Source organism: Dendrobates tinctorius, unplaced genomic scaffold (assembly GCF_039654945.1).
Source record: "Dendrobates tinctorius isolate UK_male_01 unplaced genomic scaffold, ASM3965494v1 ptg000160l, whole genome shotgun sequence".
Lineage (NCBI taxonomy): Eukaryota > Metazoa > Chordata > Amphibia > Anura > Dendrobatidae > Dendrobates > Dendrobates tinctorius.
This window is the reverse complement of record NW_027361827.1, coordinates 28,837,676-28,864,249: the sequence shown is the minus strand read 5'-3', so window position 1 is coordinate 28,864,249 and position 26,574 is coordinate 28,837,676. Positions and strand designations below refer to the sequence as shown.

The following is a 26,574-nucleotide window of genomic DNA, read 5'->3' as shown; positions in this document are numbered from 1 at the left end:
CTGAGTGCAAGCTGATTTTTTTTCGGATTGCACTCGTCTGTATTTCTCGCCAGTGAGTATGAGCCCGGCTGCTTTTACGGGCTGATTTTTCGGCCCAATAGATTTCTATAGGGTCGCAAAAATCCCACGGTGCGCCGTGTGCCTGTATTTGCGGCCGTGATAAAAGATCGAGCTTGCTCCGTCTTTTTCATGGCGTATGGACACGGCCCCCATTGTAATTCAATGGGGCCGCAAGAACAAAAATGAAGTTTGTCTTTGCGGCGCACTGCGACTTCCGGTTTTGCGGAAGGCGTTTTTTTTCCAATAGTATTTCCATAGTATTAGAAAAATAAAAAGCAGCGATCCGCAAGCTTTGTTGCGGTCCGTTATTGCGGCGGCCCGTAAATATTGCGGCGACACAGCCCGCAAAAACGGGCCATAATAACAGGCCGCAAAAAATGCGGTAAAAGCAGCCTAATACAGACCAACGCGTACACACTGGCACTGTAGGAAAGGGGACAGTAGGAGGGAGTGTATTCATGTTACATCCCCAGTGTGCAATGCTTTATTACACGGCTTCTAATGGTAATGGGGGAAACATGGCGGAGAAGAAACTCTACAGGGCGGAACACCCGCACGTGTCTGGTAACCAGCGCCGCACTGCTGCCGCCTACAGGCAATACTACGTGCAGCGCCTTCCCTGCAGCAGCCCGCGCCATGGCTCGAGTCACGTGACGGCAGACTGCACGTGACTCCTGAAAACACCGCCTCCCTGTACTTCCGGGTCCTTGATGACGTCATGAGGAGCGACGCTCGTGTGTCCCGGCTGTGATCTGTGAGTACTGGCTGTTGCGGTTTATACACTGTGCGACTCCGGGGCAGCAGTAGTCTGCACAGGGCCTGATCCACAGCGGCTTGTGTCACACAGACCTCAGGGAGGAAAGACTTACGGGGGGGAGGTTCTGTCTGACTTCTGCCATGACAGCAATGTGCACGTTACATGTATACAGTCCGCAGTAGATCACTGGTGACAGACCACCCTACAGCCTCACGTTTCTCCTAGGCTAACGTTGCCTGTGCTCTACACTGCGGATTTGATGCAATTCCGGACAGATAAAATCACTGCGGATCCGCATCTAAAGGTGCCGTCACACACAGCGACTCACCAGCAATCCCGACAATGACATGACCTTGTCAGGATCGCTGGGGCCTCGCTACATGATCGCTGGTGAGCTGCCAAACAGGCAGCTTCACCAGCGAGAACCACGCGCGTCACTTAGTTTTCCCATATTTACCTTGGATACCAGCGCCAGCATGCAGGTATCCAAGGTACACAGCGGGTAACTAAGCGACGCGCGCACTTAGTTACCCGATATTTACCCTGGATACCAGCTCCCAGCGTCTGCTTACAGCGCTGGCAGCTCGCTGATCATTACTCTCCTGCTGCCACAGCGATGCGCACTGGCCAGCAGGAGACCAACAATCCAAAAACAGCCCAGGACATTCGTGCACAATCAGCGATACCCGGCAGGGGGGCCGGTCGCTGCTGCATCACAAAATCAGCGATCTCGCTGTGTGTGACGGGGCCTTAAGTCCTCAATGTGTGCACATAGCCTTTGTGTAGTCATAACTCTGGAATGCTTCAACGGATCCCGGTGATTCTGAGAATGTTCTCTTGGGACGTATTGTACTTCACATTAGTGGTAAAATATATTTGATATGACACATTTATTTGTGAAAAAAAGGAAATTTGGCAAAAATTTAGCCATTTTGAATTTTTTATGCCCTTAAAGGGAACCTGACAGCAGGATTGTGCACAGTAATCTACAGAGAGTGTCAGGTCGGCGCCGTTATACTGAATAAAATGACACCTTGGGTGATGAAATCCATCTTGTTGTTTCTTAATCTTTATTTTCAGTTTTGTGTTAATGATATGCTTGGGTCCTAAGTCAGGACTGGGGTATGTGATGCTCTGATTAGATATTCATAATGCAGACTGCTGACAGGTCCCTGATCCCTCTCGGAGATCGCCGATAGCTGTTACTGCGGTGCCATCTTGGAGGAGGACTTTTTTTTTCTTCTCCAGCAAGGTGGTGCTGCCAGCGCAATAGCAGCTATCGGATCACAGCTATACACACTGATAGCTGCTACTGCGCAGGCACCATTTTAGAATTGTTTTTCCTTTTTTTGTACTTTCTCAATAACATCGAACAGTGAATACTAGGCCACTAAACATGCGATTCTGCTGTAGTGTGGGAGCCACAGCTGGAACCTGCCGGCAGAAGGGTTTTTTTTTTTTTTCAGTATACAGATATGCATTATGTAAACTGGGGGGCAGGTCAGTGAGGGATCAGTCGTAAGCCACACAGATGAATACCTAAGCAGAGCACCACATGAAGCCCCTGCCCACAGGCCGCCCCAGAGCACGAGCATATCATTAACACAAAACTTCAAATAAAGATTAACCAATAACCAACTATCCAGGGGTATATTGAGCATTTGGAACCCACAGGTACGACACAGAATTTGAGAACATTAGGTCGTCATATTGAATGTGCCATCATCAGTGTTGAGCGCAAGTGCTCGCCACTCCAGATTGCATTAGGCGCTCGACTATGCACCGCATATCGCGGGTGCTCAAGTGACATGCTCAAGTCCCTGCCGCGCATGTTTCGTGGCATAGACACTCAAAAAACGCATGCACGGAGCTGCGATACTCCGTGCATACTGGAGCACCTGATGCAAACTCGAGTAGCGAGCACTTGTGCTCAACACTACCCGTCATATCGTCAGCTTTTTTTTTTAACTTTTGAAAATAACCCAATTCAGTCTGCAACCCCTAACCCCAACCCTAACTGCAAAGAATGGAAAAAAAAAAAAAAATAAATATATATATATATATTTTACGATTTTTATTTAACTAAGGCGGTGACAAAGGGGGGTTTTGATTTACTATTTTTTATTTTGATCACTGATGGGGTCTCTCACATTGATCAGAATGAACTAATATGAAAGATTATTGTTGCCGGGTACCTGCCGGCAGATCTTGGCGGATGCACTGCGCGTCCATCCACCATTTTTTCAAGGAAGATGATGTGGAGGGTCGGGGGATGGACCAGGAGGGACCACCAGGGTATGGCAGATATATCATGGGGAATGGAGGTTTTGGGGGACCCCATTTATTTCCTTTCTCTATGTTAGATCATATCAGTGAAGGGAGAAATTCTAAATCAAACTTTTTTCTTTATTTGTGACCACTGTTATTCAGTGAACAATGGCGATCACGCGACAAGGGACCATCAAAACCATCCCTGGCCATGTTTTCCAGGGTCCTGAGCTACCCCCGATAGCTGAGACCCTGGGGATTTTCCAACGCTGGTAGGCGCTATACCCTTATTTCTCAGCACCATTAAAAGGCGTATCGGCAGTTGAGGAGTTAAATAAAAGGCAGTATAAGGATACTGGAGAGGGCCCTCACTGGGTTGAGGTCTCATGCCGACCATATGGCGTGTTGGTGGAGCAAAGCTTCGGCCGATAGCCACCTCGCCCGTCTTTCCCGCACACTGGGGGGCTCGCTCAGCTGAGTGCTCCTCTGTTAAATGAGCGAGCCATCTGCCCCGGCTTAATTCTAGGAGAACAAAACGATCAGCACTCTGAAATCAGACATGCCCAATCACCTCCCCGATGATCAGTTGTCTGGGACCAATATACAAGTTTGACTGTCGTCCAAACCTATAAATAGGTTCGTCCGACATTAGTCTAATGTGTATGACCTTAACTTTCTGTTCATTAGTAATGGAGTAATAACGCTCACAAACGTAAAGCGGTTGTCCGGCCCTCTATGTGTCACTATGTGACTGCAGACTTATGAATCCTGATGTCACGCGCTCTGTGAGGATCCTCCACTTGGCTGCGCCCATCTAATCAGAATGTGGCCAGAAGCATGCAAATTGCACGTCTGTGGTCATGCAACCACCCCCTCCCGCCACTGGAGAATCCTCATAGAGCGCGTGACGTGAGGATTCATAAGTCTGCAGTCACATAGTGACACATAGAGGGACTGCAGACTTGAAGCATAAGGCCCGACAACCCCTTCAAAGGAGACGTCCAACTCCATGAAATTCTTGCAAACAGCCTTAAAAGTGATAGGCCAGAGCTACATGACACTTATGGCACATCCAACATTTGCTGTTACATCATTGCACTGATGTGTCGACTGCAGAGGTCATGGCTGTGATCAGTGATTGCAAGATATGTGGCTGCTGCAGCCAGACAGTGATCATTGAATTTGACTTGTTGCTTTCGGACAGCCCATGTCTTGTTGGGATATTTAGAGAACAGTTTTGAGGAACGGAATTAATGTCCAAAATAGATGATTTTCATTACTAATATAAATGGAAGCAGGGAGGACCACACTCATTATTTTGGGGGACATCTACTTTCTGGTTGTTTGTTTTTAGAATGGAAGAAAATTCTAAACTTGGAGAACTTTTTCTAAAAATTTACCACCAATCAGAAACCAGTTGGACCTCAAAATAATGAATGTGGTCCTCCTGCCTTCATTTGTGTCAGTTATGCAACAAATCCATTTTGGATGTTAATTCAGTATCTCCGTTCTTTAGAAGGGAACAGGAACATGGAAAAGTGAACATAGCTTGACCCATTATTGTCTTATTTTAACAGACAAGTCAAGGAGCTTCAGTCTCCAGTGAGAAAGGGCCAATAGAGGTGGACATGATGAAGTTTGCCGACAACAATATTTGCAGCAAGACAGTCAATTGTATAGGAGAAGCTGAAGAGATCCATGATGGAGAAGACAGAGGAAAAGAGACCCTTGAAGATATGAACTCTTTACTAGATCATCTCACTTTAATTCATTTTGATTTGGATGTTAATGAATCTGGATTATACGCTCAGGAGCACGAAGCTTGTTGTTCGGTAAGTGAGCTCTGGCAGTGGCAGAACGTTGGGGGAAGATATATCATTGCTGTTTAAGTCTTAGGCAGTGCAAACTTAGGAGACAGTCTTTGGTAAGGTTCACACATATGCTGTATTTTGCAGACCATAAGACACACCCCAAATTAGAATAAAAAAAAATAAAATAAAATGGTGGTGCATCTTATAGTCCCATTTTATGGTAACTTACCGGGAGGACAGCGGTAGTGGAGCAGGCTCACAGGATGCATGGTCTCTGCTTCAGGAGGCCCGCAGTGGTGGCGCAATGTTGCGGGGCCCAGGCTGGGATTTAGGGGGAAGTCCCGGCTCTCCGAAGATGTCGGCGCTGAGTGGAGTCCTCCATCCCATTGATTTCCCTGTGGCTTTGGGAAAATGGCCGCAGGAAGCGGCGTATTCCCAGATTGAGATCTCTGCCCTGGGCCTACATCATCGCCCTACTTCTGCCGCTGCCGGCCTCCTGAAGCAGCGGACCTGCTGCTTGTGACCCCACTTCACCAAATCCATACCCTCTCCCCATTAAGCTACCCCTTTTGGGGGGAAAAGTGCATCTTATACGGTATGTGCTCTCCGCTGAGCACTGCTTCAGGATTTCCACCGTAGCTTTTTCTCTTCCACGCTGCCGATATATTGATTGGCAGCCAGGTCTCTGTTGCGTTATGCTAAGTCAGCTGTCAATCAACGTGACTTCGGCAGTGATTCCTTATCGCTCCCTTTTATCTAATCCCTTTGTCTTACAAACATACTGAATGTAAGTTATTAAAGAGAAACTGTAACCTCTACTCACTTGCATTCCTCCTCTGTAAGGCCGCAAACGAGCTGTGCTCTGCGTGTTTTGTATGGAAAGACTCGGGACTCTTTAGTCATGTTGCCCAAAGCCTATGTACAGGATTGCAGTGAGGGAACAAGGGGGTAGAAAGATAAAAACTGATCTTTACTTATTTCTGAGAGTAAAGGGCATGTCACACTAAGAGATATCGCTAGCAATATCGCTATAACTAGTGACGTTATAGCGATATTGCTAGCAATATCGCTGTGTCTGATACTTATCAGCGACCGGCTCCCCCGCTGGTTATCGCTGATCGCGCGAGAACGTTCAGGACCGTTTCTCGTCGTCAGCTTCCTGCGGCGCTTCCTGCTGTGAAGACGAGCGACGCGTGGAGCCGGGCGGGAGGACGCAGGATCGCCTGGTGTGACAGGTAAGTAGCGACCCCCGTCCCCAGCGATGTCGCTGGTGAGATCTGCCTGTGTGGCAGCTCACTAGCAACCACTTAGCGATGCACCAGCGATCCTGACCGCGTCATATCGCTGGTCGGGATCGCTGGTACGTCGCTAAGTGTGACAGTACCTTTAGAAGGATTTTCAGAAGTAGGAGGCAGATGAAATACAGTATGACTGCAGGGTTTTGTGTATAGTCTTTTACTATGGAGATGCACAAATCTGTAGTGGTGCTGTATTATTAACTAGGAAGATTACTTACACATACTTGGTAATATCTTTTTTTTTTTTTCCTCAATCTCTTCAGAGAAATGTAATGAGAAAACAGAGACACTGGGAAAAAATCGTTGCTGCTAAAAAAAGTAAAAGAAGACTAGAAAAAGAGAGAAGAAAAGCTAAGCAGTCTGGGGATGTCAGTGGAGGTAATGTGAATAAGATATTTTACTGCTGTCCTTTTGGAAATCTGTAGGTCACAGCATCAGAGTGTTAGAATTTTTTTCATTTAGAATTTTAGCAATTTTCGTATCAGTACTTGGACTTGATTTTACATTTTCTGGTATTAAAGAAATGTAAATATTCACACTGCGTTTTACAATGCTCGATTGGAGTTTACCAGCATATGTAATTGTATGAAATAAAACTAATTGTGTAGGATGTATTTTATTGAAAAGTGTAGTCTACCACACTTTCTAGTGCAGTGAAAAGAAAAGACAGCCAAAGCATGGCCTCCAGATGAGTGGTGTTTTCAGGGTGATGTGCAGTGATAGTTTTCTGGCACAAATGGCATGTTGCATTAAGCCCAAAAAGTTCTACTTTGGTCTCATATGAGCAGAGCACCTTCTTCCTCATGCCATGTAGGGGACACAGCTAGCAACCTGAAAACATCATCCCCACCATGAAACATGGTGGCAGCATCATGCTGTCGCGATGCTTTTCTTTAGCAGGGACAGGGAAGATGGTCAGAGTTGATGGGTGGAGCTAAATACCGTGAATCCTGGAAGAAAACTTGTTAGAGGCAGCAAAAGACTTGAGGGGTCTAGGTTCACCTTCCTGCAGGACAATGACCATAAACATACTGTCTTCAATGGAGTAGTTTAAATCAAAGTATATTCGTGAGTGTGAATGGCCCAGTCTCAATCCAGACCTAAATCCTATTGAGAATCTGTGGCTAGAGTTGCTGCTCAGATCCAATCTCATTGAGCTTGACCTAGTTTGCAAATAAGAATGGGCAAAATGTCACCTCTAGATGTGCAAAGCTAGTAGAGACATATTCCAAAAGACTAGTAGCAGTAATTGCAGCAACAGGTGGTCCTACAAAGTATTGACTCAGGGGGGCTGAATACAATTACACAACAATTTTCAGATTTATATTCTTAAAATGTTTAGTAAATCATGTATCATTTACATTTCACAAATATGTGGTACTTTGTATTAGTATATCACATAATATCCAAATAAAACACATTTAAGTTTGAGTGTAAAGTGAAAAAATATGGAAAAGTTGAAAATGTATGAATACTGTAGTGTCGCGTGGTTTTGTGCAGTATGACAAACAGGCAGTGACCACAGGAAAGTTCACAGCAAAAAGTGTTTAATATCCAAACTCACATAGTGCACAGCACGCGGTATCCTCTGACTCACAGCCGGGAAAACAAAGATAGTCCATGAGCTGTTGTCGTGAGCGACTGCACCGCCGTGTACGCTGAGGGTGCCAGGCCTTTTGGCTCCGCTTGCCCTGTGTTGCCTCACCCAGGTTGAGCACAAGAAAGCCTTCTGCTCTGCCTGCTTGCAAGACCAAAACTGACACACCCCACCCCTTTACTGCAGGGTTTTTACAACAGAACCTGTGGCCGTAGGCCACAAGGAAAACCTGGAGCCTGGGGAGGAAATGGAATGCCCCACTACCATCCTGTTGTACATTTCAAAAATACAAGCCCATGGCAGGTTTTCTTAAATCCACCTTGGAAAAATAGCTTGCCAAGATCAACACTTACTTCTATTTGCCTTGCGATCACAGCTATGCCTGTTACTGCAATGCACTTCCACGGCCTCCATATGCTTCTTTACACATCCTGGGGGACACATAGCAACCCTCACATATGACACCGGTCACTGCCTCACAGTACTTTTTCAAGGCACTGTACATAGTTCATTAAGTGGAATGAATTGGGCACTTAATTTCGAAATATCGAGGAGTTTTACTGCATAATTTCAAAGGGAGTCAAGTTTTATACAACGGGAAGACTCATTTAAGGGTGCTTTCACCCTGCGCTCAGGCACCTATTCGGTAGACCTGTTGGGGCTTGTCTCCGAACCCCAGATTCGGGCGTAAGCGCAAATGGGGCGTTAGACTATAAGGGTGTTGACAGAGCGAACCTGTGCTGTGCATCATTTCCGGGTGTGTATTCTTACTGGAGATGGATATCCAGACATAGTAGTAGTAGTAGTGGATATCCAGACATAGTGTGTCTGGGTGTCCGCCTCCAGTAAGAATACACACCCGGAAATGATGCACAACAGAGCGCACCATCTCTCTGTCTGCACCGTTATAGTCTAAGGCACCGTCTGTGCATATGCCCGAATCCCATTTTGCAGGGGCTGGGACATAAGCCCTGACAGGGCCACTGAACGGGCCTGAACGCAGTGTGAGACCACCCGGAGGATAATTGTCAGTGTCCTTACTAGTAAATTGAACAGGAGCAAAGTATTAAAGTTTTGAGATCTGTTTTTTTTCCTAGTTGAGGGGAGTCTATCACCGTCACTTTTCTAATAGCGTCTATGTTAATATGGCAATGAATGCCCACCCTTCAGTGAGTCCTTTCAGCTTGCTATAAAGGGGATGCAGCAATGTGAGCACAATACTAATATTATGTATCCACCTTTATTCCAGGGACTGACCCACAACAGCACAGCAAAAAGTTCTTAAAAGCTTTGACCAAAGAACGCCTCTTAGAAGCAAAGGATTCTGGTCCTAAGCTTTGCATTGACTTGAGTATGACCGATCACATGAGCAAGAAGGTAATACAGTTTTGTACTGTTCTTTTGGAATATATTATTGTCTTTGGTATATTGGCAGATCAGAAATAATTCTAAGCTGCAGTAAATCCGTTGTGCTGTCATGAAATGTTAACATCTTTGGGGACTAAAATTCAGGGAATTCTTAATTTTTTTAATTCTGTGCTTAGTCCTTGTCGGGATGAGTTCTGGAGACTGTTGGGTTACGGGCCCTTCCAGTATGACCACGCTTGATGTCCACGGCTTTACAGACCCTCTCTATTAGAGAATGCTGGTCCACCTTATCGTTGACTTGTCACCAGCACTTTTATGTTTCTAGACAATGACCTTTTGCAACTTAGTGGGATTGTTTATAAGATATAACATTTTAATATTTGTTTGTCGGTGTTCTAGGAGATAAGTCGTCTTGCTGCTCAAATTAGAAGACTGTATGGGTCCAACAAGAAAGCTGCAAAACCATTTTGGCTGTACCTGACAGGTTTTGTAGAAAACAGTCTATTATATCATGAATGTGTGAGAATGAATGACGGATTTGTCCATTATCTTGTAAGTTTCTTTCTTTGACTTCTCAGTGTTTTACATCAGCACTTTTTTGTTATCAGATATGGATTGGATCTGTGACCCCCTCCGATCTAGAGAACAAGACTGTACAGAGCCCCGACTGAATGGAACCGAAGTCTCCACTCGAACAGATCCCGCCACTCGATTCCTTGTTTATGGGGCTGCTGGATGTAGCCAAGCACTGTTCTCTGGATCCGTGAGGGTCCCAGCGTTTGAACTTCCATGAATCAATAAGTTACCACCTTCTCCATGAATAGATGATAACTTATAAATATGGGGGAAAACCCTTTTTGCGGAATCTATCATGAGAAAATGACCTTAAGTTTAAATCAGGGTTTTGTGATAGATAAAAAAAACAAAAAACTTTTTTTTTCATAATTACAGTCATTATTAAATATCAAAAGTACTAATCTTGCAATTTTCACATTGGCCACTCTTCCATTCAGGGAGAGTTTTAAGCAGGCCTATTATCTGCAGAGGCAGGGTCACAATGACTGGTAGCACTTCAAAATATGGACTTACTTGTGACATCACAAAAGGTGATGTCAGCCGACCCTGCTCCCCCTCCCTTCACAATGACCTTTACACATGCTCATTAGATGTTGTAATACTGAAGAACAGGTGGGGTCTGACCATTGGTGGATTTCCTGATACAATAGGAAATTGACCACACACACTCGTGTGATGATTGCAAGATTTCTAATTTTTATGTACTCTCCAACATTGGAATTGCAACACCAACAAGAAAGTCATGACATTATGGAAAATCCCAGATGGATAGACATGTTAATAATATGCAAATGATGAAAGAAACTTCAAAATCTTCAAATCATGTTGCTTTATTTAGCATCAAGTATGAGTGCCATGTACATTAATTGTCTCTTCGAAGCTTAAGAGGACTAGAAACTCTAGTGCTACCTGCTGGAGGTAGCAATCCTATAAGTCAATATCGTCTCTCTAACGAGCCTTGCTACATGACTCGGGATAAAAGCTAAAACCTCAATTTGCGGATACTGTGTTTTGGGGTACTGCCCCTGGTCAGTGCAAGGTGTGAGATCTAGTTTGGCTGAATGTGAGGCATGTGACTGGGATCTGAGGGGTAACGTTTCTCCTTTCAGAGTGACATGTCAAGTCTAGCATGCCCAGGTGAGGAGACGTTGAAGCCTTGCAATGCTCCTCTGGGAAATAAACTTGTGTTGGGAAAATTGCTCCTAAGACATTGGACAAATGGCCATACAAGGGGTTCCGTGATTAGATCGATGTAACAGCAAGCTGTTAATGTACCTGTAATGAAGACCAAAGAGTTCTGACTATTGCACATGTTGCCACCCCGCATAATAATCGTGAGATTAGGAACAGTGTGATATTCTATCATGGGAGGTCTCTTCTTGGTGTTACCCACATGGTCTTCAGACCAATCTTCGAATTTCACTGCATCCAAGACGAAACTGGGACTTATCAGTGAAGATGATAGACCTCCATTCCTGCCTCTGTTGTCATCTTCCACTACACCATGATAGCCTTTGCACCACTTCTCTAGTGGTGAGAAGTCAATGCAACACCTATAAGTGGCTGGTTCGTAGTCCAATGTCATGTAAACGCCTTCTGATAGTTTGTCCAGATTTTATTTGACTCCTTACGCTTGGTATGTAATGTCTGATTTCACTTGCAAGACAGAATGGATCAGTCCTGGAACCAGTGTACTGCCATTGCTTCAGTGTGTCTCAGGAGCCATTTTTCAACATGAAAATGCCAGGTTGCATGTTGCTTGTGTTAGCGTGAGCAGCCTGTGTAGCCTAAATGTGCTACCATGGCCTGCATTATCTCCAGACTGGTCTTCCGTCAAGCCCATCTGGGACGTCATTGGTCAGCAATTGCAAAGGGAGCTGCCAGCAGCGGATCTTGACAATTTGCCTAAATGCATTCAGTGTGGAAGAACGTTCCTCAGATTAATAATATCATTCATTTTATGCCAAGGCATGCAGGGATTTATGTATATGGCGCTCATACTCAACACTGAATATGTTTTGAAAATTTTGTTTCCATTTTTTCATAATTTGCTTATCGTTTACATGTCTATGCATCCTGTGATTTTCATTATTCCACAATTTTTCCTCCTTGTTGTAATGTCAATGCTTATGGACTGCAGAGCCGGCTGTTAGTCACTGTGCCAGGACATGTTTACAGCACTGTATACTGAGCATTGACTGTCGCTGCGCTGGCACGCCTGTATCACTGACAGCCAGCTGTTAGTCACTGTGCCAGGACATGTTTACAGCACTGTATACTGAGCATTGACTGTCGCTGCGCTGGCACGCCTGTATCACTGACAGCCAGCTGTTAGTCACTGTGCCAGGACATGTTTACAGCACTGTATACTGAGCATTGACTGTCGCTGCGCTGGCACGCCTGTATCACTGACAGCCAGCTGTTAGTCACTGTGCCAGGACATGTTTACAGCACTGTATACTGAGCATTGACTGTCGCTGCGCTGGCACGCCTGTATCACTGACAGCCAGCTGTTAGTCACTGTGCCAGGACATGTTTACAGCACTGTATACTGAGCATTGACTGTCGCTGCGCTGGCACGCCTGTATCACTGACAGCCAGCTGTTAGTCACTGTGCCAGGACATGTTTACAGCACTGTATACTGAGCATTGACTGTCGCTGCGCTGGCACGCCTGTATCACTGACAGCCAGCTGTTAATCACTGTGCCAGGACATGTTTACAGCACTGTATACTGAGCATTGACTGTCGCTGCGCTGGCACGCCTGTATCACTGACAGCCAGCTGTTAGTCACTGTGCCAGGACATGTTTACAGCACTGTATACTGAGCATTGACTGTCGCTGCGCTGGCATGCCTGTATGACTGACAGCTGGCTCTGTACTGATGCACTGCAGAGCCGGCTGTTGGTCTGTGACGGGGCATGGTTAAAACACTGTATACTATTGACTGTCGCTGCACTGGCACGCCCGTATGACTGACAGCTGGCTCTGTACTGATGCACTGCAGAGGCGGCAGTTAGTATGTGACGGGGCATGGTTACAACACTGTATACTGAGCATTGTCTGTAGCTGCGCTGGCACGCCTCTTTGACAGCCGGCTCTGTAGTGTGCACTGCAGAGCCGGCTGTTATTCTGTGACGGGGCATGGTATACAATACTGTATACTGATCTATAGTCATGCCGCTTATATGACTGAAAGCAGGCAGAGGGATAAAGTTCATTTTCTCCCCGGTGCCGCTCTTTCAGTATTGTGGCTGGGAAGTTACTTTAATGCTGTTAACCTAAAGATTACCTCTATATCTGCAGGTTAAAAGCGTTATCTGACCTGGCAGGGTCTCTTTAAAAAGTAACAAAACTTTTGAATATCTTTTTTCTAAACTTCGTCGCCCTAATTACAGGCAGATGAGTGGGTTTCCAGGTCCTGAAACCCCCACCGATTGCTCAAATCTCTCCACGCACACCTTCCCTGATAGTCCGGCTTAGCAAACAGGAGCGTGCACACACCCCAGAGTACGGACTCCATAGAAAGCAGTGCACCCTTGTTTCCTGTGTTTCGTGCTTCTCTCAGTGCGGTTTTCAGTGATTGGTTGGGGTCTCAGGACCCGGATCCCCAGTGATCTACCTGTAAGGCAATAAAAAGGGAAAAACATTTCAAATGTATAATTACTATCGTGACAATAGCAGTTATTTGTGTCTTCTTAATTCCTCTATCCTTATTTTACTATATGCCTACAAGGCTGCTGTCGCCTAGTAAAGGCCATAATTTGAAGAGTGAGCAGTACTATGTTTAAGCATCAGTTTTTCTAAGTACTAAGTACAGTGATTTGCAAAAGTATTCCCTTCCCCCTTTTTCCCCTAGGCTTTTTATGTGTTTTGCTACCTCACAACCTGGAATTTCTCCTGTTTTTTTGTGTGGGTTTGCATCAGTTCATATAAAGAACTGTGAACATTTGGCTTGCTTTTTATTGTGAAGCAAACAACAAATAGGACAAAATAAATGAAAACTTCAGTGTGCATAATTATTCACCCCCCCCTAAAGTAAGTAGTTTGTGGAGTCTACTTTTGCGGCAATCATCTGTAAGTCACTTTGGATAAGTCTCTATGAGCGTTCCACATCTTACCACTGGGATTTTTGCCCATTCCTCAAGGCAAAACTGCTCCAGGTACTTCAAGTTAGATGGTTTCCTCTGGTCAACAGCAATCAATCAAGTCTGACCACAGATTCTCAATTGGATTAAGGTCTTACTTTGACTATGCCACTCCAAACCATTTACGTTTCCCATTAAACCACCGTAGTGTTGCTTTAGCAGTATGCTTTGGGTCATTGTTGTGTTTGAAAGAGAACCTCTGTCCCAGTCTCACATGACTAAAACAGGTTTTTCTCGAGAATATCCTTGTAATTTGCAGCATTCATCTTCCCCTTGACTCGGACAATTTTTCCCAGTCCCTACTGCTAAAAAACATCCCCACATCATGATGCTGCCACCACGTTTCACTGTGGGGATGGTGTTCTTAAGGTGATGAGCTGTGTTGGTTTGACGCCAGACATGGCATTTACCTTGGTGGCCAAAAAGTTCGTTTTTGGTCTCGTCTGACTACAGCATTTTTCTCCCATACATTTGGAGAATTTGGCAAACTCAAAACGAGCCTTACAATTTTTGTGTGTAAGTAAAGGCTTTTTTCTGCTCACTCTTCCATAAAGATCACCTCTATGGAGCGTACAGCTTATTGTGGTCATATGGACAGATGCTGCTGTCTCTGCTTGGGAACTGTGCAGCTCCTTCAGAGTTATCTTTGGTCCCTGTGCTGCCTCTGTGATTAATGCCCTCCTTGCCCGGGCTGAGAGTTTTGGTGGGTAGCCCACTTTTGGCTGGTCTGTTGTGGTATCATGTTCTTTCCATTTGATGATAATGGATTTGATGGTACTCCATGGGATCATCAGAGATTGAGTTTTTTTTTTTATAACCCAATTCTGACTTGTGCTTCTCAACAACTTTGTCCCTGATTTGTCTGGAGATTTCCTTGGTCTTCATGGTGGTGTTTGGTTAGTGATGCCTCTTCCTTACTGGTGTTGCAGCCTCTGTGGCCTTTCAGAAAAGGTAAAGTGTATATAATGACAGACATATGACACTTAGACTGCACACAGGTGGGCTTCCGTTCACTAAGGCCCCTTTCACATATCAGTTTTTTTGCCATCAGTCACAATCCGTCTTTTTTTAAAAAAAAAAACGGATCCGGCGACTGATGCCGCTGGATCCGTCTTTTTCTCATAGACTTGCATTAGCGACGGATTGCCGCATGTTTCATCCGTCGTTCAACGACTCCGTCAGAAATTCTTTGTCCGTCGGCCGGACACGACGCACAGAGCGACGTTTTTTGTGTCCATCGAAAAGTCGGACAGCGATCTGTCGCCGTCCGTCGTCTGCTAGAATGGACGCCTAAGGGCGATGTCATAGTCTGTCAAATGATGGAATCCGGCGATGGATTCCGTTTTTTTTAACTGAGCGTGCTCAGTTTACCTCTGGTCACTGGTGTCAGCTGATATGACAACTGATCCCATCATCCGACACCTACTGCCACTAATTGCAGTGAGAGCAGGAGCGGCAGATGGGAGCATTCATCTGCCGCTCCTGCACTGATTATAAATAAATAATACAGTTGTGGCCAAAAATATTGACACCCCTGCAATTTTGTCAGATAATACTCAGTTTCTTCCTGAAAATGATTGCAAACACAAATTCTTTGGTATTATTATCTTCATTTAATTTGTCTTAAATGAAAAAACACAAAAAGAATTGTCCTAAAGCCAAATTGGATATAATTCCACACCAAACAAAAAAAACAGGGTGGACAAAAGTATTGTCACTTTTTGAAAAATCATGTGATGCTTCTCTAATTTGTGTAATTAACAGCACCTGTAACTTACCTGTGGCACCTAACAGGTGTTGGCAATAACTAAATCACACTTGCAGCCAGTTGACATGGATTAAAGTTGACACAACCTCTGTCCTGTGTCCTTGTGTGTACCACATTGAGCATGGAGAAAAGAAAGAAGACCAAAGAACTGTCTGAGGACTTGAGAAACCAAATTGTGAGGAAGCATGAACAATCTCAAGGCTACAAGTCCAACTCCAAAGACCTGAATGTTCCTGTGTCTACCGTGCGCAGTGTCATCAAGTTTAAAGCTCATGGCACTGTGGCTAACCTCCCTGGACGGAAAAGAAAAATTTACAAGAGATTTCAACGCAAGATTGTGCAGATGTTGGAGAAAGAACCTCGACTAACATCCAAACAAGTTCAAGCTGCCCTGCAATCCGAGGGTACAACAGTGTCAACCCGTACTATCCGTCGGCGTCTGAATGAAAAGGGACTGTATGGTAGGAGACCCAAGAAGACCCCACTTCTTACCCCGAGAAATAAAAAAGCCAGGCTGGAGTTTGCCAAAACTTACCTGAAAAAGCCTAAAACGTTTTGGAAGAATGTTCTCTGGTCAGATGAGACAAAAGTAGAGCTTTTTGGGCAAAGGCATCAACATAGAGTTTACAGGAGAAAAAAAAGAGGCATTCAAAGAAAAAAACACGGTCCCTACAGTCAAACATGGCAGAGGTTCCCTGATGTTTTGGGGTTGCATTGCTGCCTTTGGCACTAAACTGCTTGACCGTGTGCATGGCGTTATGAAGTCTGAAGACTACCAACAAATTTTGCAGCATAATGTAGGGCCCAGTGTGAGAAAGCTGGGTCTCCCTCAGAGGTCATGGGTCTTCCAGCAGGACAATGACCTTAAAACACACTTCAAAAAGCACTAGAAAATGGTTTGAGAGAAAGCACTGGAGACTTCTAAGGTGGCCAGCAATGAGTCCAGACCTGAATCCCATAGAACACCTGTGGAGAGATCTAAAAATGGCAGTTTGGAGAAGGCACCCTTCAAATATCAGGGACCTGGAGCAGTTTGCCAAAGAAGAATGGTCTAAAATTCCAGCAGAGCATTGTAATAAACTCATTGATGGTTAACCGGAAGCGGTTGGTCGCAGTTATTTTGGCTAAAGGTTGTGCAACCAAGTATTGGGCTGAGGGTGCCAATACTTTTGTCTGGCCCATTTTTGGAGTTTTGTGTGAAATGATCAATGTTTTGCTTCATTCTCTATTGTGTTTTTTCATTTAAGACAAATTAAATGAAGATAATAATACCAAAGAATTTGTATTTGCAATCATTTTCAGGAAGAAACTGAGTATTATCTGACAGAATTGCAGGGGTGTCAATACTTTTGGCCACAACTGTAAAATTTAAAAAAAAAAGGCGTGGTTCTTCCCCTAGTTTTGATAACCAGCCAGACGCAACTCCCAGCTGTCAGCTTCAGCAAGGCTAGTTATCAAGAATAGAGGGGTTCCCACGCTGTTTTTTAAATTGTTTAATTAAATAATTTTAAAAAAACAGCATGGGGTCCCCCCATTTTTTGACAACTAGCCTTGCTAGAACAGACAGCTGGGGGCTGGTATTCTGGCTGGTAAGGGGCCATTGATCTTGCCCCCCCCCCAGCCTAAAAATAGCAGCCTGCAGCTGCCCAGAAAAGAAGGCACATCTATTAGATTCGCCAATTCTGGCGCTTTGCCTGGCTCTTCCCACTTGCCCTGTAGAGGTGGCAAGTGGGGTAATAAGGGGTTACTGTCACCTTGCTATTGTAAAGTGACACTAAGCCTGGGGTTAGTAATGGAGAGGTGTCAATAAGATACCTATCCATTACTAATCCTAGAGTTATTCAAAAGTTAAATAAACACACAATAAGAATGAAGTGTTTTAATGATATAAACACACAGGTTTTCCATCTTTATTTTTGTCCTAATCCAATTGAAGCCCTCGTTCTCGTGAAAGAAATAAAAAACCAACAACATACCCATACCTGTCCGGTGAACAGTCAAGTCCCACAGCGTAATCCATATCTGGGGGGGGGGGGGGGGGGGGTAAATGCTTTACAGCCAGGAGTGGTGCTAATGCGACCACCCTGGCTGTAAAGCACTGAGGAATGAGGTGCTGGGAGCGGAGGTTCAGTGACTAGCACTTACGTCACTGAAGCTCCACCCCCTCACAGCCTGACCTGGAGTGAACTCTGAAGCGTGGGAAAATCCAAGGGAAGAGGTTACCGCAGGTAATTTATCTATTCTTTCTATCCATCCATCCTTTCTATCTATCCATCCTTTCTATCTATGCATCCTTTCTATCTATGCATCCTTTCTATCTATGCATCCTTTCTATCTATGCATCCTTTCTATCCATGCATCCTTTCTATCTATCCATCCTTTCTATCTATCCATCCTTTCTATCTATGCATCCTTTCTATCTATGCATCCTTTCTATCTATGCATCCTTTCTATCTATGCATCCTTTCTATCTATGCATCCTTTCTATCTATGCATCCTTTCTATCTATGCATCCTTTCTATCTATGCATCCTTTCTATCTATGCATCCTTTCTATCTATGCATCCTTTCTATCTATGCATCCTTTCTATCTATGCATCCTTTCTATCTATCCATCCTTTCTATCTATGCATCCTTTCTATCTATGCATCCTTTCTATCTATGCATCCTTTCTATCTATCCATCCTTTCTATCTATGCATCCTTTCTATCTATGCATCCTTTCTATCTATGCATCCTTTCTATCTATCTATCCATCCTTTCTATCTATCTACCCATCCTTTCTATCTATCTATCTATCCATCCTTTCTATCTGTCTATCTATCCATCCTTTCTATCTATCTATCCATCCTTTCTATCTATCTATCCATCCTTTCTATCTATCTATCCATCCTTTCTATCTATCTATGCATCCTTTCTATCTATGCATCCTTTCTATCTATGCATCCTTTCTATCTATCCATCCTTTCTATCTATGCATCCTTTCTATCTATGCATCCTTTCTATCTATCCATCCTTTCTATCTATCTATCCATCCTTTCTATCTATCTATCCATCCTTTCTATCTATCTATCCATCCTTTCTATCTATCCATCCTTTCTATCTATCTATCCATCCTTTCTATCTATCTACCCATCCTTTCTATCTATCTATCCATCCTTTCTATCTATCTATCCATCCTTTCTATCTATCTATCCATCCTTTCTATCTATCTACCCATCCTTTCTATCTATCCATCCTTTCTATCTATCTATCTATCCATCCTTTCTATCTATCTATCCATCCTTTCTATCTATCTATCTATCCATCCTTTCTATCTATCTATCCATCCTTTCTATCTATCTATGCATCCTTTCTATCTATGCATCCTTTCTATCTATGCATCCTTTCTATCTATCCATCCTTTCTATCTATGCATCCTTTCTATCTATGCATCCTTTCTATCTATGCATCCTTTCTATCTATCCATCCTTTCTATCTATCTATCCATCCTTTCTATCTATCTATCTATGCATCCTTTCTATCTATCTATCCATCCTTTCTATCTATCTATCCATCCTTTCTATCTATCTATCCATCCTTTCTATCTATCCATCCTTTCTATCTATGCATCCTTTCTATCTATGCATCCTTTCTATCTATCTATCCTTCCTATCTATCTATCTATCCATCCTTTCTATCTATCTATCCATCCTTTCTATCTATCTATCCATCCTTTCTATCTATCTATGCATCCTTTCTATCTATGCATCCTTTCTATCTATGCATCCTTTCTATCTATTCTTTTGACGGATCCATCAAAAAACGGATGACAAAACGGATGTGACGGATCCGGCAGTCGGATCCATTGAAAAAACGGATCAGTTGCATCAGTTTTTCACAATCTGCAATGGATCCGTTGATCCGTCGCACCGACGGATTGCGACTGATGCCAAAAAACTGATGTGTGAAAGGAGCCTAAATATGTGCTTTATGAAGGTAATTGCTTGCACCAGAAATCTTTAGGGGCTACAGAGCAAAAGAAGTGAATACATATGCACATGCCTATTTTTAGTTATTTGGTACTATAAATTAAATTTATGCCTATATATTTTTCTCACTTTGCCAACTTAGACTATTTAGTGCTGATGCCTCACACACAAATCAGATTATAAAAGTATTTAAGCACGGGTTGTAATGTAACAAAGTATGTGAAGGGGGTGAATACTTTTGCAAGCCGCTGTATATCACTGTGGCGTTCTGAGATTCGCATAACCTGCCACTTTATTAATATCTAACATTCGTATATTATGTACTAATAAGCGTTATGATTTCCACCCATTACATACACTATCACTGATTTTAATTGCTTTTTAGAGACTTTGTGAAGCTCCTATTATAGTGCTGTCCAACACTGGATTTTCTGTATTTTTAGGTTGAATCCACAGAAGACAACTTCCTTGATCTTTTTCCATTGGAGACGATAGTTTATCTCACTCCAGACTCTGACATTGGTAAGTGTGACCAAACCCCTAATTTTAATAAATGGATTTATGCCAGAAAACTTTTATTTGTTACATGCTTCTGAGACCTGAAGGCCTCATTCATTAGGACTGGCATTGCACACTCCAGCCTTGTGAATGGGCGTTGTGGAGTCATTAAGAAGTGCATCTTACAAGTGCCGTGTGCTTCCGCCACAGATGGACTGGAGCAAACTTATGCCACTAATGTTTCATACATCTTCATGCTTAGCCATGCCCCCGCCCTACCCATGCTCTACCCATTTTGGCAAAGCTGGTTGGGACTTGCTTAAAAATGCCAATAGATGCAACATTTTTGCACAACTTCTTGGGAAAAGTTTACAACGTCTTTAATTGCATTATGCCAGAGTTTTAGCTTAAAGGGACCCATCATGTCAAAAACATTATTAACCTGCAAATATAGTAATGTACGCTAATGGCGTAGTCTGGGAGGAAATGAACTTTATTCTTCCCTCCATTGCCGGTGCAGCTACAGTTACCGCTCAGTATATAGTGAGTGACGGCCGACTCAGCAATGCCATCAGTGCAGAGGTGGCCGTCAGTCAGTACCTGGGCGTGGTTACAGCCGCCGCTCACTGTGTACTCTGGTGACTAAAGCCGCACCTCTATGACTGAAAGCTGCCGGGAAGAAGAAAGTTCATTATGCTAAATAATCCTAATCCTATTTTTCTTCCTAGTTCTGAAAGACATTGATCCCACAAAAGTGTATGTTCTTGGGGGACTCGTTGATGAAAGCGTTCAGAAGGTTTGTAGTTAGCAGTTTGTGGTGTGACTGGTGACAAATCCAGTATTCAGTGATGGCGGACCTATAGGGGAACCTGGATATCCAATGGCTGACTCTGCCATATGTACACCGCAGTCTACTCCAGATGGCCACTAATGGATAACGTAATGGACTGTGTGGCTTTCTGTGTTGAAGACAAAAGTCTTATGTAAGTGGCTGTCCACTATATATCAAGAGCTCCGAAAACAGGAGACTCACTCACTACTGTGTCACCACTCTTCGGTACCGCTGTGTCTCTTCCGTTCTTGTGTGTGGGGTGGAAGGGGGCGCCGTGTGTCAGCTTCAGCCAAAGATCGGTCATTGATTGGCTGCAGCTTTCACATTCTATGTGAGCCAGGAGAAACTATCTTCTTGCTGTCTTCCTGCTTAGAATGAATGTAATGGCTGTCGCCGATCAGTGGTGACTGACTTATCAGTCTTGTACCGCCTCTAGATGTTTTTTTTTTTTTTTCATTTCTTTATAATATGTAGCTGGCGACTTACTCTTTTGTGGAGAAAAAGCTTCCTAGATGTGTCCTTACTGGAAGCATACACTATCTTTTAATATTATTAATCTCCAGGCAGTGATGGAATACAGCCCCCTCCCCTAAAGACCAGGAAATGGCAGGGGAGGGGACTTATCCTGTGTATAGAGCCTACAATAGATATGACATTAAATCACCTACCTTCCAGTGATCATGTAATGGCTCCGATCATTACCTCCCAGGCTATACTGTACAGCTAACAAATGAGATGCATGAACTTGGTGTATGTAGTGTGACAACTGGAACATTTTCACCTCTTTATGTGCATAACAACGAGGACATCTGAGAGCAGCATGAAATGGATGCAGAGAGCCTGATTCCAGTCATGTGTCACTTACTAGACTGCTTGGCGTAGTTTTGCTCGAATGCCTGTTATCTCTGCTGTAGATGTCGCAGCAGTCAGAATGCAGAGCTGTATGTAACCCCGCACACACTACTGATTAGCAGCCTTCTGTGTACGCTGGATATGGTCAGTGGTGGAGGCGGGATTACACAGATTAGCTGGACTGCCTGGCACAAGACACCTAGTCCAGCAGTGATAATTAGAGATAAGCGCAAGTGCTCGTAACTCGAGTTTGCCCTAGGGTGCTCATGTGACAAGTTGGGAGCCCCCGCAGCCACATGTTTCACGGCTGTTTGGCAATCCCTGCATGTTTTGTGGATGTCTATCAAACATGCAACCATGGGGGCTCCACCTTTCCAGTTGGCAAGCTCCAGTAACAAGCACTTGCGCTCATCACGAGTGATAATATCCTTGGGATAAAACAGTGATTGTAATGAAACTACAAAAAGCTGCTGCCCTATATTATGCTGCTCTCATGCTAAATAGCAAAGACCTGCTGACGGATTCTCTTTTAAAAAGAGGTTTATTATAAAAAGCTGATTTAATTGACATGTCTATGGTCTTCTAGGGAATGTATTATGACATGTGGTATTTGGTAATCAGTTTATGGTTTTCTGAATGGTTTTTGTTGAAATAATTTGAGTGTTTTTTGCAGTCATTTTATTATGCAAATCAAGATGAGACTTCACCAATGTCCTCTTCACATGTATCTATCACCTAGAAATATATTATTGTGTAAACTTATCTGCAAAGGGGTTAATCATCTATGCAGTGGCTGGTCCTTCTGTCCAGAGTAACCACATTAATAAAGAGTTAACGGGCACGTATGACTGTGGCTAAATTATTGCATTGATTATTATCTTTAGTGCAAACTTCCATCAATACCTTTTTTTTTTTTTTTTAAAAGAAAGTAACGTATCAAAAAGCTAAGGCCCATGGTTTGCATACTGCTCGTCTTCCAATACAGGAATACATGGTTAAGAAGGACAACGTGAAAAACTATCATTCCGAGATCCTGGCCATCAATCAAGGTGAGGCACAAGGCTATACTTGACAAGATGGTGAGGTAAAGGCTGTGTTCAGGCAGATCATCCTGGATGTGGGGCACTGACACTTTAGTCACAGGGTCACTTTTTCCAGGCGTTAAATTGCTTGAAATGTTGTAAAATTTGTGGGCAAATATTCTGCAACTTTTGGGGGTTTTACACCAGCCTCTTACTTTTCAGTAGTGGGTGGAGCTTGGCTGGAAGAGGTGTAGCCAGGCATACCTTATAAATTCATCCTAATTTCTGTACATTTGGTGCACAGCAACTAAAAGAAGCGCTGAATTTATTACCAAGGCGCATACCTCTTAAAGGAAATCTGTCAGCAGGTTTTTGCTATATAATCGGAGGACAGAATGAATTAGGGGTTAAGCCATTGAATTTAATGATGCCTTACTTATCAAGCTGTGTGCCGCCTTTTACCTACAGTGAAGGTTTTATCACTAGGACATTCTCATTGCTGTGCCTCCTGTGATAAGCAGCTCACTGATAATAGACACTGTAAATACAGAGGCCTGGTGTGGACGGGGTTATCTTTCTCAGCTCTGCCGCAGCCTACATCGAAGGCCTCTGTGTTAGAACAGCTACAGTCAGTATATTAAATGATATATTGTTAGATTCAGCTTGTGTTTGCCTACATTATGCTGCTCTCAGATGAAGTAGCAAAAACTTGCTGACAGATTCCCTTTAATAATCTTGGCGCATCTTACTCTAGTGGATGTCACCAAGACTATTAAAAGCAGTCTTGATGAATCATGGGGCCATAGACTTTTTATGGTGTTTTTTTAGTCCTGTTGAACAAAAAAAAAAACAAAACCTGCTTCTACAGATTGGAAGACTGTATTGCTTGCCATACCTTTCTGATACACTTGCATGCCTAGTGCGTGCCACCCATGTGTATGGGCACCTTAAGGAATACAAATGTGCACCATGAACTCAGAGATGCAGATACAAAAATAGATCCCTATTATTAAAGCCAGCCAGTGGGTTGTAGTCTAAGGTTTCTGGTAGTGAGACACAAACCCCCAGGATCTGACAATTGTAGTAAATTTAGTATAAAATAGCTCCCTCTCATGGCTCTGCTAAACTGAAGTACCAGAGAAACCTTGTGGTGATCTATGAAGGCTAAGAATTGTGGCCACCAGCTGCCTCTGGTACAGAAGCCCTTTGTCACTTGAAGGTTGATAAAAAGCCAAGTTTAGACACCACATACCCAAGTGTCAAGCAATGTACATTGAATATGTGAGTTGTCACAATGCAGCCCCAATGACGATCATAATATCACAGTGCAACCCAAGCCGTAGTTCACTTTGTGTTCAGGCTGCCTTAAAGGGTTTTTCTTGAGTTGCTAAGAGTCAAATTGCAAACTTCAGTGTAAAAGAAGTACGTTTGCAATTTACCCCTCATTAGATGTCCTCAATAAGGAAAAAAAAATCATCCCACTTTTCTGGATTAAATAAAAAAAAAAAAAATCACATGCAAACCTACCCTAAAAGTACAGTTCCGACTAGCAGCATGACGCCACTGTCAGTCTCCAGGGACATACTGCTCTCGGCAAGCAGGTATCCGGGAGGCAGTGGAGCATTGTGCTCCTGAAGATATGTTGGAAAACCGCCATTACCAATTATTCCCAGTTTGGGAATCTTGACTGTTTCTATAGGCCGTTCTTATGTTCCTCCAGACACTAAAAGACATTGTTTTCTTCCACAGTGTTTGATATCTTACGCGCTTACTGTGAAACAAGGAGCTGGCCACAAGCACTGAGAGCTGGAGTGTCACCTGGAAAAGGCTTTGTTCTTCAGGATGAAGTTACACTGGAAAAGGAATCCGCTTTTAAATTACCTTAGTACCTTTCTTTTCAGTCTAATTATTTTAGAAAAAAAATGTACAACAGGAAATAGGTCTTAGAAAAATGAAATATTTAACTTTGTGTTAACAGAAGATAACATTTACACTAAACTCATGTTAAAAAAGTGTTGATTTATTATCAGTGGCCCACAATAAAGAGAAACTTCCCAATAAACATTTATGTTAGAGTGCTTTTTATACCGAACGTTAGCTAGCCGGGTCGGTGTTTCCTTACACAAAAAAAAAACAAGCTGATGCATGAATGAGACCAAAATGCAGTTTTCCATAAAGGGAGATGGACAAATGTTTCTCAGTATTACATTGTATGTAGCAGTGGCACACCTCAATTACACTATGTCTATATGGGCTAACAGTCTCCCGAGGGATGGCCACCGGCATTATGTATCCTACACACCAAGGAAGGTCCCAAGTGTAGCTATCCTATGTATGACCAATGTCCATGTTGGGGACCTGTAAGGATAATGCATTAGTATAGTTTTGTGAGGCTTTTATTAGTGGCTGCTAATGGAGAAACACTTCAGGTAAAACCGATATTTAGGCTATCTTGTGACCCACTCTCAGTAGGTGAACACATGCGTACCGACAACTAGAAACCACAAGCGCCCAATGAATTGTATAGCACACACCACTCTGCTGTTGGGTTTTTCTTTATAATAGTATACTCCATATAAACATTTCAGAGTTAACATTTACAGCACCGATGTCTTACATAGGTGGGGCCCAGCCATTTTCAGAATTCCTAAACAAGCCAGAAGAGAGCAGCATGTTCATGGCCACCTCTGCACTGACTTGCTCTGAGGCAATGGACCTTGGACCATTAGTCTCGAGATATATACAAGAATTCCAGATTTATTGGGTGCATCCTGTTCATATAGATAAGGCCTTTAACTTTTTTTGGTACAAAAAATTAGCAGCAAACAAAAGCTGCACTACGCACCTGGTCTGGTTGGTTTTACAAGACAGTCTCCAGGGCCGTGGATTTCCTTTGGTCAGCTACACACTACCTATCATTGGTAGTCAAGGACAGAGGTTTAGGAGTAGGAAAAAGAAAAAGATGTTCATGTAATGCATGTTGTCAGATGTATAAAAGGCAATGGTTATCAGCAAGTGTGACTGCTGAGCTAAATAAATAAAATTAACCATATAAACAACCCTTGCCTTTTCTACATCATGGTGTGTAGCCCTACATGAACATCTCCATTTTTCCCATCTTACCACTGGAAGAGCAGGGTATTCTCCATTTGTGTGTTCAATTTTTCCTCCCCTTCTACCAAGAGTAATAATTTTAATTTTCCTTTGATAGACATTATGGTTTATTTTTTCAGTACACAATTCAATTTCCCATATAACGTACTGCAAAACAAGAATGAAATTCCAAGTGCTATGAAGTTAATGTACTATGAGCAATCAGTGGGGGTGTCAGGACCCAGATCCTCAATGATCTGTAGACAAAGTGCCAGCAAAAAAAAACAGTGCTCCCTGTGTGAAGCAGCAACCACATAGGGCAAGGTCCAAGAAAGTATTGCTCGCCTTCACTTGTGCTGGATAGGCACAAAACAGAGTCTTCTGATCTATTGCTGTACTGATTAAGCACTTTTGGAAGGTGCATGATGGATGGCTTCCCCAATCAGCTGCTGCACCGATCGCCAGGCTCCCCACACTCCTGAGTAAGGCGCTGGAGATAGCGCCCAGAACACATCCGCCCATGTGATGGAGGAAACAGTCTATTCACAAGACATCTAATGGCACTACACATGTCAGGGATGGACCGTCCCCTTCATCATCAGGTGGACCTGACGAAAGGGACGCTCAGTCCCTGACATGTGTAGTGCCATTAAATGT

At 43.5% G+C, this 26,574-nt stretch overlaps 1 protein-coding gene across 3 annotated transcripts; it reads left to right on the top strand.

The window, feature by feature from the left end:
* The first annotated feature begins 695 nt into the window (after positions 1–695).
* TRMT10B (tRNA methyltransferase 10B) lies at positions 696–24,886 on the top strand. 3 transcript variants are annotated; one of them, XM_073549751.1, is made up of 10 exons: positions 696–814; positions 4,663–4,917; positions 6,458–6,572; positions 9,041–9,168; positions 9,559–9,643; positions 9,768–9,922; positions 20,064–20,142; positions 20,847–20,914; positions 22,728–22,851; positions 24,574–24,886. In XM_073549751.1, the coding sequence occupies exons 2-10, from the start codon at positions 4,714–4,716 to the stop codon at positions 24,708–24,710; spliced, it is 1,095 nt and encodes a 364-aa protein (XP_073405852.1). In that variant the 5' UTR covers positions 696–814; positions 4,663–4,713; the 3' UTR covers positions 24,711–24,886. The 3 variants fall into 3 exon arrangements, with proteins under 3 accessions (XP_073405852.1, XP_073405854.1, XP_073405853.1); XM_073549753.1 differs by lacking the exon at positions 22,728–22,851; XM_073549752.1 differs by lacking the exon at positions 9,768–9,922 and having other exon boundaries at positions 9,559–9,711.
* Positions 24,887–26,574: the final 1,688 nt, after the last annotated feature.